Here is a 15,876-nt window from a genome sequence, read left to right on the forward strand (position 1 = left end):
AATTCCAACCTTGATGAAGACCCTCGTGAGGGCTGAAACGAGTTGCACTGTAACATCATCCCGGACATTTCAATACATTTGGTTGCACATATCCGGATGGTGTTGGAAGCTTCCAGAATAGCAGCGCCATTCTGGGTGGTGTTTAATTGTTTCACCTTTACCACAAGGGTTGAGGAGTTGGGACTACACCTCTCTGGACTTCAGCTGGTGGAACCAATCAGAAGGGACACTGCCTAACAATACTACATTTAGTTCTGCACCCCTGCCTTCTGTTTTTTTCTTGTTTGGAGTCTTTGATTGGACTGTAGCCAAGTTTAAGAAATTGTTCCTACACATATGGCCAGCGTTAGCTTGTGCAATTACAGGTGACTTGTGCAATCACACAAGGAGAGGGCCACCAGCTTGCAAGGCACCAGGCAGATGCAGACTGTGAGAGAATGCCCCCCTTAGGCCCGCTGGCCAGATGATCCCTTTCCTCTGTGCGGCAGCAGATTGTGGGGTAACATGAATAATCCTCCTCCTGGCTCTACCTTCTTTTCCCTGATGTTCCAAGACACCTGATTCAGCTTACTAATGCTACTGCACCACAATAGCTTTCACTCTTGTACAATATTGTATCCACGTGCCAAGCTCGGCTCCGGCGCCGTATCCACGTGCCAAGCTCGGCTCCGGCGCCGTATCCACGTGCCAAGCTCGGCTCCGGCGCCGTATCCACGTGCCAAGCTCGGCTCCGTATCTACGTGCCAAGCTCGGCTCCGTATCCACGTGCCAAGCTCGGCTCCGGCGCCGTATCCATGTACCAAGCTTGGCGCTGGTGCCGTATCAATGTAAAAAGCTTGGCGCTGCCTACTCATTGTTTTTCAAAGGGTAACATGTCTGACCACTCTCTGAAATCATTATCTGTATGAATCTATAACCAGCTATAAAGGGGTCATACACGGCAAAAGACTATGAAAAACTGTCCTCTGTAACCTTAAGAAATGTAGATCCGCGGTAGAGTGTACGCGACATCGGCTACCCCAACCATCACCGTTACAAACTGCTATGATATTATTGATGAGATCATTTAGATGTCAGTGAAGTAACAAATGACTTTCACTGTCAATTTTATGTTCCGCTTGCCAGAATGTGGAAACTTTTTCTTTATTCTTCCCCCCCATCACCCAGAGGCCCCCAGTGGTTTCATCTCTTTTATGCTCATTCTATTAACTTGTGATTGATTTTTGTTCTCTTTGTGATTTCCAACGGATTACATGAGAAAGCTCTCCTGACTGTGTGGATTTGCTCTACTTACTGAGACTTAGGAGAGGCGATCAGCCCTTCATGTGGTGTGAAGCCCAAGTCTTTGCGGCACACATTGGAAGCAGATCCGCTAATCTAGGACTGCTCTGTCTGTAGAATGTTACTAGTGCATTCCTGCGGCCGGGGCACCACTTGCCGGTAAACGCCCTGTCTGGGGTCTCCTCCTAGCGGCCGCTCTTCACTCCAAGGATTTATTGTCCTCACATCTGGGAGAAAATCACAGAAAAGCCGCCCGTGTTCCAGACCAGATATTAATGTCCATTTCCACTCTGTTTCTGGGTTTAGTCTGCGCTCTGGTATCGATTGTGCAGCATCTATAAGACTAGAACCGAAGACACCTGCATGAGATCACCGGCTCTCAGCATGGAAGATGGCAAACCCCAACGACTCGTTAGTGCAAGGAGGGGCGCAGGGACCTGGCCAGAAGGGGCACTCTTCATGCACAAAAGACGGGAGGGAATATTTGGGCAACATTCAAATGTATGTATGTATGTATGTATGTATGTATGTATGTATGTATGTATGTATGTATGTATGTATGTATGTATATTATACACACACACAAAACAGTATCCTCCTTATAGCCTATGGCTTCTAAGGAATACATCTCCCTTTTAAGGAACTGGAATGGTACTGAGATTTAGGCCGCACCTTTTGTGTGATGCTTGTTGTATATACTTCAAGCTTAATAATGTTTCTGTCTGTTATCTCGTATTTATGGACAGTATTTTTTATTAACATTTCTGTTGCATTTTATGTCTTTTTACCGTGGGAACACAACAAAGTCATATAATAGTTTGTTCTCCGCCACACCCCCCCACACCCCCCCACACCCCCCGCTCGCACACTCCTTCTCATTAAGGGAGTAAGGAGTAATACTATTACATACTATAAAATGAATACTAAGTAGAATATTGGAACACAAGCAGCTAAATCAAGTAATTATCATCAACTCATACTTTGTATACAAGCATTGGTCGACATAGAGGGGCGAGCGGGCATCCAGGCGCGGCCATCATATAGTAGTTCAGTGTTTTATCAGGGGTTAGCGAGTGCTGAAAACCAACAGCGCCGATGCAAACAATGTTCATTAATCATCGAGTATTTCAAATTAGTTTAATTCAAGGACTAAATAAAAGACTGGGGTAAGCGCGCCTCCCCGCATTTATGGCCATCGTTGCCTGGAGATGGAAAGACGGCGTGAGCGGCTGCCGACGGTTATTGCGGGAAGGGTTTTATTAGCCCCGCTGAGCATATTATAACAATACCTCTCCCATCACAAGGGCAGCATGTTGCTTTAATTAGCAATATCTCTCATATCATCATTTCTTCCATGGACTCCCAAAGACCCCGAATCTCAAATCGCTCCCTTCTCTTGCTTTAAAATCAATCTGCTTCCCGCTGCGCCGAACCAGAAAACTCCGGCTTTCAAATTAAGGGTTTATTTATTCATCTAACTTGATCCAAAACAGAGCGGTGGATACGGTTAATATCTGCACCTACCATTATCACGCTGAGGAGGATGGTTGTAGTAGTGTCCTGATATTTGTAGTGTCTACAAGCTGTCCGTCTACGAGTGATCGAAATTGTGGTATTTTGAAAAAGGTGTCCAGATTCTGTATGAATAAGACTTTTCCCCCCCAGACTGCTTATAGCACAAGATAATTGCTTTATGATGAAGTCATCTTTGGATTTGTATATGAAATATGGATTCTGCAGTGTGTCAAATTGAGGTAATGACTGCGCAGAGGATAGCGGTCAGACACTGATAGGACCGCCCACTGGACTCCTCGGCCCAAAATCAGCAATATAAATTAATTGAATATAAGTTATATGAATCCTTTCCCGTAAAAGCATATAATCAATCTGCTCCGCTCCTCCGTCTCTATAACCTGCTGCTGGCAGATCAGACACTCATGGCCAGCCATAGCTATGAGTAAGCCATGTGGTCCACCAGCTTGTAGCTGGGCACATGGCACTGCACGATCTCCCCCTCAAGTCCGCCCAGCCATGTGATCATCATCCATCCTCCATGCAGCAACATATTGTGGAGCTACATAAATCGTCCTCCTCCTGACTCGGTCTCCCCCTCTTCTGATGTTTTAAGGCACCACTTTAGTCTATAGGCACCAATGCAACACAATGGCTCAGTTCTGCTATTGTATTTAGGCACTGAGCATGGTCCTGGGGCTGTGTTTGTGTGTTGAGCTGCTTGCGGTGGATTGTGCATTTATGTCATTGTGCTTGCTTCTGGAGCTGCATTTATGTTATAAGCTTGGTTCTGATGCTGTATCTATGCACCAAGGTTGCTTCTGGTATCGTATCTATGTACTGAGCTTGGTTCTTGTGTATGAGCTGCTTGGTTCTGGGGCTGTGTTTATGCCATGAGGTTGGTTTTGGGGCTGTATTTATTCATTGAGTAGGCATGGCGCCATCTTGTTATTTTCCACAGAAGCAGGATACAGGCGGACTGAGCAATACACATTATATATACATATGCGCACACACAGCTTGTCTCTTAAGACCCGGTGACCTCTGACAAGGTGCCATCTGACATAAGACCAGCATTGCATATAACTGAAGTAATGACGCCAGGGACATCAGAAGACACAGCGCTGGCTATGAGATACCTGGAGGATATGTGGCATCGGACTCGCTGCTCCTCCATAAGAAGGTTGGGGTGGAGGAGATTAATTTCCTGTATATAAATGTCTGTATCCCAGCGCACTCGGTGAATACGGTAGCTCTGAGAATAAACGATCTGCTCCAGCACAGAGCTGACGGAACTAGGAATTATAATATGAGTGAGCGGAGATAAATATAGTTCTTATTATACAAGTGTGAAATCACCTCTGACAACATGTTCCGGTTATGGAAACAAAAGATGAAGAAATGAATTTACAGAGAAACAATTTAGAGTGCCGTATTTCTTTCTGAAGAAACCTATGAATCATAAGGAACGTAATGGAACAGATATCCTCCGATCGGGTTCCGAGAGACCTTTGGAGTGATCTGTGGGCGGTTATGTGCGGCTCATCGGCACGGACCTATAGACTTCCTTATGGGGCAGCGCAGAGTTAAATACCGGAAGCAGACCGGATTCGCCTTACAAGGTATTTCCTTTATCCCACCTTCAAGCTGGCGAGTATTGCTGGCAGATTCTATGATCTCCATTAGTATCTGCAATCTATCTGAACATATATTTAAGGCAGCCGATAGCCCGTGGGATCATTCTTACAAACGATCCCACCAGCAACAGTCAACAGGGTTATCCAGGAAGAAAAGCAATATGTCCATAGCGATATAGCAAAAGTAGTAATTAATCACCGGCTCCCATTCCTCCAGTGGTGGTCCACCACTGGTCTTCACTTCCACATGCAGATCTGATAGCCATGTAGCATTTCCTCTGCCGCGGCGGTCACATTACTCTGTGGGCAGGCAAGTTATTTGTTTTAAGCTATTAGAGACAGATTTGACCAGTAAGGCAAGCAATTGCTGAGGTTCCAATGCATCATGCCATACGTGATAGACATACCGCCATTTCTTATATTTAGGGACTTTATTGAGACCGGGGTTGTACCCCTGCATTGCCAATGTGGTTCCAATATACAAAAATGGGTCAAAATGCGAGCCTGGTGACTACAGGCCAGTAAGCCTCACTTCTAGTTGGAAAAATATTCGAGGGGTTTTTGAGAGACGTCCTTCTAGAATACCTCAAGCAAAACAATGGAACTCCTCACCAGCACGGGTTTATGAGGAGTCGATCATATCAGACCAATTCCTTTTGAAGTACTTTCGATTCATTCTTTTCTTTTTGGAGGATACAACAGTGCAGTCAACTACGCTTTTGAGTTCTACGAAAGAGACGGAAACGAATAGAAACCAGGTCAAATGGAGAACAACGTTTGTACCTTTGTCTCCGTTTTTGTTCAGTATAGTGAATAGTTCTGTTCAGGGCTCGATCTGAGTATCATTTGAGAATATTTAAACAGGAGCCCCTGCAGGAAAGCTCAATGTAGAGCTATAAAAAGTCTAAGCCAGTCTTAGGTAGTCGGCAGGTCATAAATGAGATCATAGAATCTGCCAATACTACTCTGGTATTTACCCTATGCTGCCCGATGCCCCTGATCAACCAACTCATCTCACTGATCCATAAGACTGTAGGTGCGTGGAGATCAAACTTGATGCAAAACTCTTGCATGTCTACTCTCGGAGGCAATTAGATTGGTTATGGTTATTTTAAAATTTCCAGTCCCTTCTGCAATACCCCAATATGTGAAGAATCAGCAGGTCTAGTAGAAAAGACTCTTAATGACAAGCCCATTCTAGCAAATACTTTATATTTCACATAAAAGCGGTCAGACTACTTCTGAGACGAACCCATGCACATCAGTGGTGAACCACTAGAAGCGTTTATCTGATTGGCCATGGCTGCACAAGTGAGCAGTGCTGGAAAATCAGAGAAGCGGGCAACGTCTTAAGACTATCTCATGAACTACCCGGAGTGCATCGGGTGGTCTAAAACGTGGTGAAGCCATCTTAGATCACCACAGAGGAGCCCAAGGAACTGGTGGATTGGCGACTGCATATGACTAAGTCTAACCACTAGGTCATATAACACCACTCTTCCATTGTTCCCTGGGCAAAGTCTTGTCCTGGAGCCAGAGGGTTTCTTTAAAGGGATTGCACCAGAATCACAAGTTAATTCCTGATCAGTCGAGGTCTCACAGCCAAGATCCCCACTGATACCAAGAACAGGGGTCCCGTGTCTTCGTCTTCCCCGATGCAGGCTTACCGCACCCTATGCTGTCCTGAGACTGAATGGAGTGCTGGTCACCAAAGTGTGCCGATGCTCTATTCCCTTTCATTGGTCGTGCAGAGATAGGCGAGTGGCCAGCACTCAGGTATTTCCATCAGCCCCACTGAAATGAATGAAGCAGCGGCCAGGCATGCTCAATTCATTCTGATACCGCTGTGGGGGGAAGAATCAACCTCACATTGACAGAGGGGAACAAGGCACTCCAGTTCTCGCTATTAGTGGGAGTCTCAGTGGTGAGCCCGACCCACCAATCAAATCTCTATCCTTTGGATAGGGATAATTTGCAGGTCTGGTACAATCCCTTTAAGGATCCATTCATGTCCATGTTTTGGCTTCCATTTATACTGAAAGTCACAAAAATGTCACAGCTCCATTGAATAGTGGATACCATCGGTGCGTGAAGGACCCCAATGGAGATATAATTGGGCCTGAAGAGTCCCGGTCATGGTGCCATTTGTCATAGTGCTGCATGCAGTGCCATATTTTTCCATCAAATATGATAGGACTTGTGATGGAGGCTCCAAACTGAACACCCAACGCAGATATGAACTGGGCCATAGAAGTGTGGGTGACAAGACCCATGCCCGACCTATGATGGTGGCCTTTTTGGTTGTCCCCTAGTTTTTCTCACAAATTGACCCAATAGATAATCAGAAGAGACCATAAAGACTCCCTTTTGGCAACGGGCGCTTATGGAACAGGTAATCTGAAAGTCTATCCCTCGGTGAGGTTTCAGCAACATTTCTTCTGACCTGAAGCAGCTGAACTGAAAATGTAAAATGAAACTTTCCGAAGGTTCTTCTAAAGTGCAGAGTTTGGCTGCGTTCCCATCCCCGACGCCAGCGTTTTGATCTAAGGCTACTAATCAGATTTGGTTCTTGAGTAAGACATAAACTTACCTGAACGTGCGCCCCCGACAAGCCCCCTGATTTATTATGCGCAGGAAGACTTTGGAGCAATAACAACTATTTATCAGGCCCAAAAAGCCCCCGATTAGAGCCTTTAATATAAATGTCATCCGCTTTTAATCAACTCCAACCAGAATTGCTGATAGAAAAGTTCACTGGAATGTTATGTCTTTAAATGGCAATTTATGGGTGTAATTTTACTTAATATGTGCATTTATCTTCCTGCTCAACACACGCGGCACCAAAGCCAACATACAGAACGTCAGCGGGAAGATATATGTAACGCCAATGTACCCGATAATTCACCTGCATTTTCCACTTGACGTATGGACACTTTAGACTTGATGTATCTGTGAAAGATCTGGATTATACCCATGGAATGGACTATAAATTAGTGATGGAGCCAAAGGGAGTCAAATTGCTGATGGATATAGAAACATTATATGATTATTAATGGGCAAATTACTTCACCCGACGCTCCACATACGGCAGACTAGACATAACTATATACAATGTTTACCTGCTAGTAACTAAGAGGAACGTTCACTGCAAACCAATAGCGTGTTCTATCTTCATTCTTCCAAGATGGCCTCCTCACTTTTCCGACAACACAATGGTGGTGCCTAAGACTCTAGGCATAGTGCAGCTTCTAATATGAGGCATGGTGCCATCTCTCCGTTGGCATACATTTGCCAGAAGAGCATTGCATGGCCTCATAAGTTTCCTCAAACGTACAAGGTGTCCTCCGTAAGGAGAAACTATCACTTCTGACTCATGTGAGCAACGCCAGCCAATCAGAGAGGCCTAAAGCGCCCGAGACTACCGATGCAAAGTATTTACCGGGTCGTAACAAGAGCAGTGCCGCCGCCCATAGGAACCAGGACATATGGGAGACAATGGCATATAGAGGGAGCACCAGCTAATAGGACTTCCTCCATCCTATACTCGGGACCAGAAGGTTGGTTTCAAGTTTGATCCAATGTACAAATTAAATAACCAGACAGACTTAGTACAACTAGAAAGATGTTCCATTCATGACTCCAAGCAACGTAAAGGCAGAGCTGTAATATCAGATATATGGGCTGTTACATGGTAAAGATAGCATCCCTATGTCCTATTAGAGTACATAAATGTCATAAACCGGGATGCCCGCTAGAGGCCTTCCCCATGTTCTGCTCCGGCAGACCTCCTGCCATCCTGTAATACTACACATTCCCTGCAGAGATGCGTTGTGGCATCACCTGCCCACCAGGGGTGTCAAGAATCGCGGCGTGGAGTGATCAGTTGATTTCCCGAACCTGCGTTCCCCAAGGGGTTGATGAATATACAGGAGGGACGATGTTAAGCGTTTCAGGGTCCACTTACACATTTGTGTAATAGCGATCAGAGAAACTCAGACTGATATGCCACTTGCAAACCTGAAAATCTTTAATGTCAGTGCGACGTGTTGTGCAAGGAAAGCGCATCGTTGGACTTATGAGTTCCACACGCATGGAAATCATGTTGTCAGAGCAGTAAAAAGAGAAAATCCCATCTAAGGCCAGCTGCAGATAGCCGGGTAAGATCCCACTGCGAGAATTGTCGCAGCGAGATGCAAGCCATGCCCCTGCAGTGACCACTGCAGCTTACCAGCTCCCGGCGTCTCTCCGCTCTGCTATGTGCCGGCTGCTGCCCACTTGGCACATGCGCAGAGCGGAGCCGGCGCGTCACCAGTGACATTTCTGTGCGGGCCTCTATGAGACTCGCACAGAAATAGAGCACGCCGTGATTTGTTTACCGTGCGTGTTTTCACGCGGTCAAATTGCGGCTGTCTGAATAGGATTGCATTATCTAATGCAATCCTATGGCAGCGGGCACGTGCGGAAATTTTGCGGGAAATCCCGATGCGAAATTTCCGCCCGTGTGCATTTCCCTGTACTTATATGTATGTATGAGCGTCCTTAGATGGTCTGTTTTGCTCCTATAAATAATGGCTGACTCTTGAACAGAACTGCCCAAAAACAGAACAAGCTGTAATTTTTTTACTTTCTTGCAGTATTGCTGAGAGGGAAGAATCACTCATGTAAGGGTTCATGTTCATGGGCGGGTTGGATTCCGCATGCAGTAGCCCGCAGCAGGATACGACCCCGCCCGCGGCTGAGGACCCTGCTTACCCGCCTGGGCCTTTCTTTCTCTACTGTGGATATCCGCGCTCCGTCGCACATGTGCAGTGGAGTTTATTTTTTTCCAAACTTCTGCTTTCCCGTGTAATCCGCAGTCCGTTCACAAAGCCAATTGTGGACGGGCCACGGATCAGATGGCTTCCATTGACATAAATGGGAGCTGTCCGTGCGGGTACCGCACTGAAATGGCGCATGCGGCGATTTGATTTCCGCACCCAAAGGTCTGCAAATCAAATTTGCATGCTTTAATTCAGTTGCGGACGCCCATGTTTCTCAATGGGCGGCTTGAACTGCGGATCGTCCGTGTGGGGAACGCAAATCAAATCCGCCCGTGGACATTTGGCCTACAATAGACCCTTATAGCGTGTTCCTTTTACATGCAAGTGTTACATGTCTTGCATCACTCATGTAAATAAACCATGGACACTTTGTATCTCTTTAGATGAAGGGGTGTAAATTAGAGGAAAAAAAGGGTGTGCCTTAACAGAAGTCACCATGTAGTAAAAAAAGAAAAACAGTCTAAAGCTGGACTCGCACGAACAGGTCGGATTCTGCCTGTGGATTTCCGCAGCAGATGACCTGCGATCGTTCACGAAAAGTTAACTGCAGAAAATCGCGAATGCACGTGTTTTTCCGCGCAGATGCATGCTATGTACAGCATATAATTCGGGCGGGAGATGATCTCTCTCCTATTTAGCCAGCATTCCGGCTTTTCCTTTGAAGTTGCGAGCATTTCCGCCACTCATACGCAATGTTAATAGTGTATTGACGACTGAACACTTGCATTGATTGACTTCAATGAGGACCATATACACGAAATAGACGCTAAAATAGAGCATACAGCGATTGCTCTTCCGCTCGCAGAACACACTATGCGTACCTGCAAGTGTGACCGAAAAATCGAAAATACATGCCTTTCAATGCCCGCATTTTACCATGGATCTTTTGCGCAGTCGGCAATCACTGATTCCGCAATTAAAATCCGTTTGTGAGAGGCGCCGCTAAAGCAGTGAAAGTAATAAGTCTAAAGATGCGCCAAACTAATCATACAGCATGAGTCGCTGCGGTAAAGTTAGTGCACCTAGTTTTCAGCGATGACATCCTGACACGGGGACACGTGACGGGCGCAGCTAACTCTCTGGTGAGCCGAAGATGTACATTTTGAGTCATCTGAATACTCGGCTCTCACAAAATACTTCTAGAGGGTTCAAAGTCTCCTCAATGGAGTGCAAAGCCAGACCGGATGAGGCGGCCATACTGCATAGAACGTCAGCTGTCCAACGTACTGACATGTATGTGGGCTACAGTCTCCGTAAACATTACCTTCCGCCTCGGGCGCTGTAAGGCACTACGTGGATCCCTAGAGGTCCGCCATCATTGGAGACTTCCACCAGCTTCACCATGTCACTGTAATGGAGATGAATGAAGGTTCGTGAACATGAAATAACCATTAGGAGTCTCAACAGTCAGGGGGCTGCAATGCATGACATGAATGGCCCCCACAAGACACGCACAAGCATACATCGCAAAGGGAGTTGTGAGAGGGGAAACATAATGTCACATACCTCAAAATAAGCCTGATGGCATGGAAGAAGAGGAAGAATATGAAAAAGCCAATAACAACGAGGCCAAGTCACACACTAATGTATGGAATCAATTCTAGGAGCTCTACCTGATGTGAGGTCTATTACTATTGGGCCTGCCCAGCCCAGCTCCAATATAGCCTACAGCTAAGGCGCTGGTACTACTAGAGTCATAACTCTCCATTATAAAGGGAGTTGCGAACCTGTGAGGAGTCTATACGGTGACCAAAAACACCCAACATCTTATAATGGAGTCTGCTGAATTCCATTTCCACCATTTTGGAGGCTAGAATATTCCTACAAGGTGCAAACCCGTAAAGTGATTCTCGGGCTTTGGGGCAATTCTATCCTGGGACCGGTGGGTGAACAGGGTACATTACCTGTAGTTGATTGTGTCAGCCTGTGTTTGGCTCTGCCAGTTTGCGAGTCCCATTTTTGCATGGCTAAGATTGCTGCCATCATTTTTAGACTATTTATTGGTCCACGGTGCATGGGCAATGTTAGGACTTCCAATGCACTGTGAACTGCTCTGTGAACTGCTCTGTGATTGGCCAGCACTGCTCATGTTATCAGTGCTGGCCAATCACAGAGCACTACATACTGGAATCAGAAAACAGCGAGCATCCTGGCCATATGAAACCAGCACCGGTGGAAGTGAACGACAGCAGACACCATCAACTACAGGTAATGTACCCCGACCAGTCCTAGGACAGACTTCTCACCTAAAACCAGAGTGTCGCTTTAACAGAGGCTCCTAGGGTACTGTACACATGACATCAATTGGAATTTCCCAATGTGGATTTCAATGAAAATCCGTAAGAGAAATCTACATGGCCGCCACAGATTTTCATTTGTGCTGTCGTGGATAAGCATGCGGATTTAGCCAAAGGCAATGGAAAGTCAGCAGACTGTGCGTCAAGAAGGAACATGTAGTTAAGACCGTGGTACAGATTCCCATTTTAAGCAATGGGTGACTTTTGGAGACAGATTCCACATCAAATCCATAGCGAAATACGCCGTCTGAGCAGAGCTTCGAGGATTTGGAAGTAGAACCCAATCGAAAAATCACGTACAGTATCTGCAAAAGTAAAGGCTCGAGCATGATGCGGGAAATTTACCAAAACCCGGTTTTATAGGTTGACCTCAGTATAGAGTGCCCTGGAGTGAAGTGCGCCAAATTTACTTTGATGCTTAATAAATGTGACCATCTCTCGCCAGTTGGCACATGAGGACCTGATGTAGATTTTAGGTATAAGTTGCGCCAACTTCTGGTGTATATGACAGTAAATATGACTGAGTGTGGGAGGCCAGCACCAATTTGCTAAGCCCTGGCTACTTCCAGAAATGTGGTGAGTGAGTTGCAGAAAACAAAGTTACAAACTTTTCTAACATCATCATTCTGGAGCAATTTGTTTAATTACTCCCCTATATTTACTGATGTAATCGTACTGTGTATACGCGGCTCCTATCATAATAGCCATGGGAATGTCCAACTCCAAAGCCAATCAGGGCAAAAAAAAAAAAAAATTTTCAAAGAGCAAATTACTGTCACAACTTCTATGATATGTGCTAAGATTGCTTGTCAGTTTTAATTAGAAACTTGTGATCAATCTCCTACAGCCTGACTCTTATTAATTAGGCGAGGCTCGTCTGATGACTGCGAATGGAAAGCCAAATGTAGCGAGAATTCCACTGATCAGGAGCGGCTACCGTTTCATTACTACTACGTGTTTGGTGTATATTGAGCAGCGGCGCGGAGCAGAACGAGCTGCAAGACTCACTCAAGAGAGAAGCTGGAGGTTCGTTCCAAGCCGGTGTCTGCATGACCAACAGGTTCCACCCGACTGTTCTCCTCCCCGTCATCTTCATCCTGAAACAGAAGCAGCAGAAGCTTAAATGTTGCTATAAGAGCTTTCATGATTCATTTAGAGTACAAGAAGCGATAATTAGGAGTGATGTAAACGTTCTGTCTGATGCCTTAATGATCAATCAACACAATTTCAAGGAATGCTTCACCTAAGTACAGACTTAAGAATGAAATGAGAAAGCAATCAACAAGGAACAACGAGTAATAAACTGTAGCTACACTGATGCAAAAGACTGCAGAAGACCTGAGATACATAGTATATAGCAGAGGTCAGGATGAAACACTGCAGCTCTGCCGATCTCCACCAATCACTTGTAAAATAGAAAAATTTCCCCCGCGCTCCTGGGTTCCAACGGAGATGAAGGACACAATGTCCATAAATAATTTTAAATGTTTTATTTTGCTACGCGTTTCTGCGGGCTTACCCGCTCTCTTCAGGCATAACATTACACAACACAATACACTTTTTTATATACACGCTAATGGCTCACAGAAGTGCTCAGACGCCGGCTTTTGGAGCCGCCCTCTGCTTCATGTGAGATAACACGTCATTAATCAGTAACCCTTTGTTTGCTATCAGGTTTCTTTGTTTCTAAAAAGCAGCAGAGAAAAAAACTGCTATTTAAAAGTCCATTCGACTTACTTATACTATTCATTATCTATTACATTCCACAAATTTAAACCATAAATTATCTATATCAATAAATAATTACTACAATTTTATTCTAAAATTAGAGATATTACTTTAAACGAATTACCAATAGATCACATTTTCCCAATTTTTCTATTATATAAATTCTATAAACGACACATTATTTTATGTATAAAAATTATCTAAACAGTTCATAAATAAATTCTAAAATTATCTAAAAAATTTTTTCATTTTCTTAAAAAATACAATTTCTATTATACTCATGTTTCTATTAATTATGTCCTCTATTTATTATATTTCTATATGTATCAACTCATATTTTGTCATAACATTAACCCTTTATGATTATCTCTTTATATCTCGCTTTATCTCTTATTCTATTTAGTCCCTTTAAATCAGATTTTTTTAGATTTTTTCTCAGATTTTTTTAGATTTTTTCTAACACTTCATTGAGCCCTGTTGGTTGCAGGGTTTGGAGTTTGTATATCCAAAACATTTCTTTCCGTTTTAGCTCATTCATTGATTTGCTTGTTATCTGCTCTATTACACCAATAGAGCAGATAACAAGCAAATCAATGAATGAGCTAAAACGGAAAGAAATGTTTTGGATATACAAACTCCAAACCCTGCAACCAACAGGGCTCAATGAAGTGTTAGAAAAAATCTAAAAAAATCTGAGAAAAAATCTAAAAAAATCTGATTTAAAGGGACTAAATAGAATAAGAGATAAAGCGAGATATAAAGAGATAATCATAAAGGGTTAATGTTATGACAAAATATGAGTTGATACATATAGAAATATAATAAATAGAGGACATAATTAATAGAAACATGAGTATAATAGAAATTGTATTTTTTAAGAAAATGAAAAAATTTTTTAGATAATTTTAGAATTTATTTATGAACTGTTTAGATAATTTTTATACATAAAATAATGTGTCGTTTATAGAATTTATATAATAGAAAAATTGGGAAAATGTGATCTATTGGTAATTCGTTTAAAGTAATATCTCTAATTTTAGAATAAAATTGTAGTAATTATTTATTGATATAGATAATTTATGGTTTAAATTTGTGGAATGTAATAGATAATGAATAGTATAAGTAAGTCGAATGGACTTTTAAATAGCAGTTTTTTTCTCTGCTGCTTTTTAGAAACAAAGAAACCTGATAGCAAACAAAGGGTTACTGATTAATGACGTGTTATCTCACATGAAGCAGAGGGCGGCTCCAAAAGCCGGCGTCTGAGCACTTCTGTGAGCCATTAGCGTGTATATAAAAAAGTGTATTGTGTTGTGTAATGTTATGCCTGAAGAGAGCGGGTAAGCCCGCAGAAACGCGTAGCAAAATAAAACATTTAAAATTATTTATGGACATTGTGTCCTTCATCTCCGTTGGAACCCAGGAGCGCGGGGGAAATTTTTCTATTTTACAAGTTGTTGCATAAACAGCCGGTTACGGCTGTCAACCCCAAAGACGCTCTCCGGTGATCTGGATTCGGGACTCCAGGGAAGCTACAAGCAAACTTGGATATAAGGTGCCGGTCAATCTCCCGAACAGGAGGTTTGGCCGTGCACCAGGTGAGTACAAAAAAAGTATCTCACATTTTCTTTGAAATCGTTTTGTGCGAGTAAGGCGCTGATTCCTGTTTTGTTTTAGATCTCCACCAATCGCCGGAACACATCTGGACTTGCTGCTTCAAGGTGCCGCCTGGCAATCAGCGGAGGGCAGCCTGAAGGTACCATCACCACGGCCCTTCCGTCTATTACTAGAACTGTTCTTAAAGAAAACGGTCTCTTGTATAAATCAAGTTTTTATGTTAACCATATATTTAATGTGTTTTAGAATTATTATATATTTTTTTTTATTTTGAGGTCACAATTATGTTGAAGGCAAGATGGCCGCCCCCATAGACATGCAGACAATAGAATAAAATGTCTACAATCAGAAAATAAAAACAGATTAGAAAAATGGTAAATGTGTCATTACCTGTTTTTGTAATTAGTAATACACGCACACATATAGATCTATACAGAGAGCCAGGCACAATCCCTTTAAGAGACTGGATTACTATGACTACACGGCAGCGGCACAGAGCTCAAACCGCATGATGAGCTTGTTGTGCAACTGAATCACGCTCCGATACAACTAAGCGAGACCTCTGCCTTGAGTCACATGTAAAGCATCGGCTGTTACATAGGGTCATCGTCTAGTCTAGTGCTCCGCAACCTGTGGTTCTCCATTGACACGGGTCAACTCCTTGCTACTAGAACAAAAGCTTTGTCCTTGAAAAGTCTATGATTATAGCTGGTCAGACTCGCAGTAACGTCGTCTTCTGTATTTTAGGGTTAGAAGCCGCACTGAAGGGCCAACAATGGGCACATCTCTACCGGACGGGCACGTCTTGCCGAGGGAGCTCGTACGAGGAACCTCTTCAGTTTTGATAGCGCATGACCAGCCAGAAGAAACACACATTACCGTCCGGCTAGCACAGATTATGAAGGGTCCGTTTCGCGGTTGCACCTAACAGCTCTTTAGCAGGACATCTAGCCCAAAAATAAAGCGCTCCGTCTAGTGACAGAT

The 15,876-nt window shown here is 43.8% G+C and overlaps 1 protein-coding gene across 5 annotated transcripts in view; it reads right to left on the bottom strand.

The window, feature by feature from the left end:
• The window catches only part of PARD3 (par-3 family cell polarity regulator), a 535,977-nt gene that overhangs the window by 303,427 nt on the left and 216,674 nt on the right, over nt 1–15,876 (bottom strand). For all 5 annotated transcript variants that reach the window (XM_066585804.1, XM_066585803.1, XM_066585801.1 and 2 more), the window contains 2 exons: nt 12,556–12,644; nt 10,515–10,598 (listed from right to left, as the gene is read on the bottom strand). In XM_066585804.1, coding sequence (XP_066441901.1) covers nt 10,515–10,598; nt 12,556–12,644 — 173 coding nt within the window. The remainder of the gene's footprint in view (nt 1–10,514; nt 10,599–12,555; nt 12,645–15,876) is intronic.

The sequence above is a fragment of the Eleutherodactylus coqui genome, chromosome 12 (genome assembly GCF_035609145.1).
Source record: "Eleutherodactylus coqui strain aEleCoq1 chromosome 12, aEleCoq1.hap1, whole genome shotgun sequence".
NCBI lineage: Eukaryota > Metazoa > Chordata > Amphibia > Anura > Eleutherodactylidae > Eleutherodactylus > Eleutherodactylus coqui.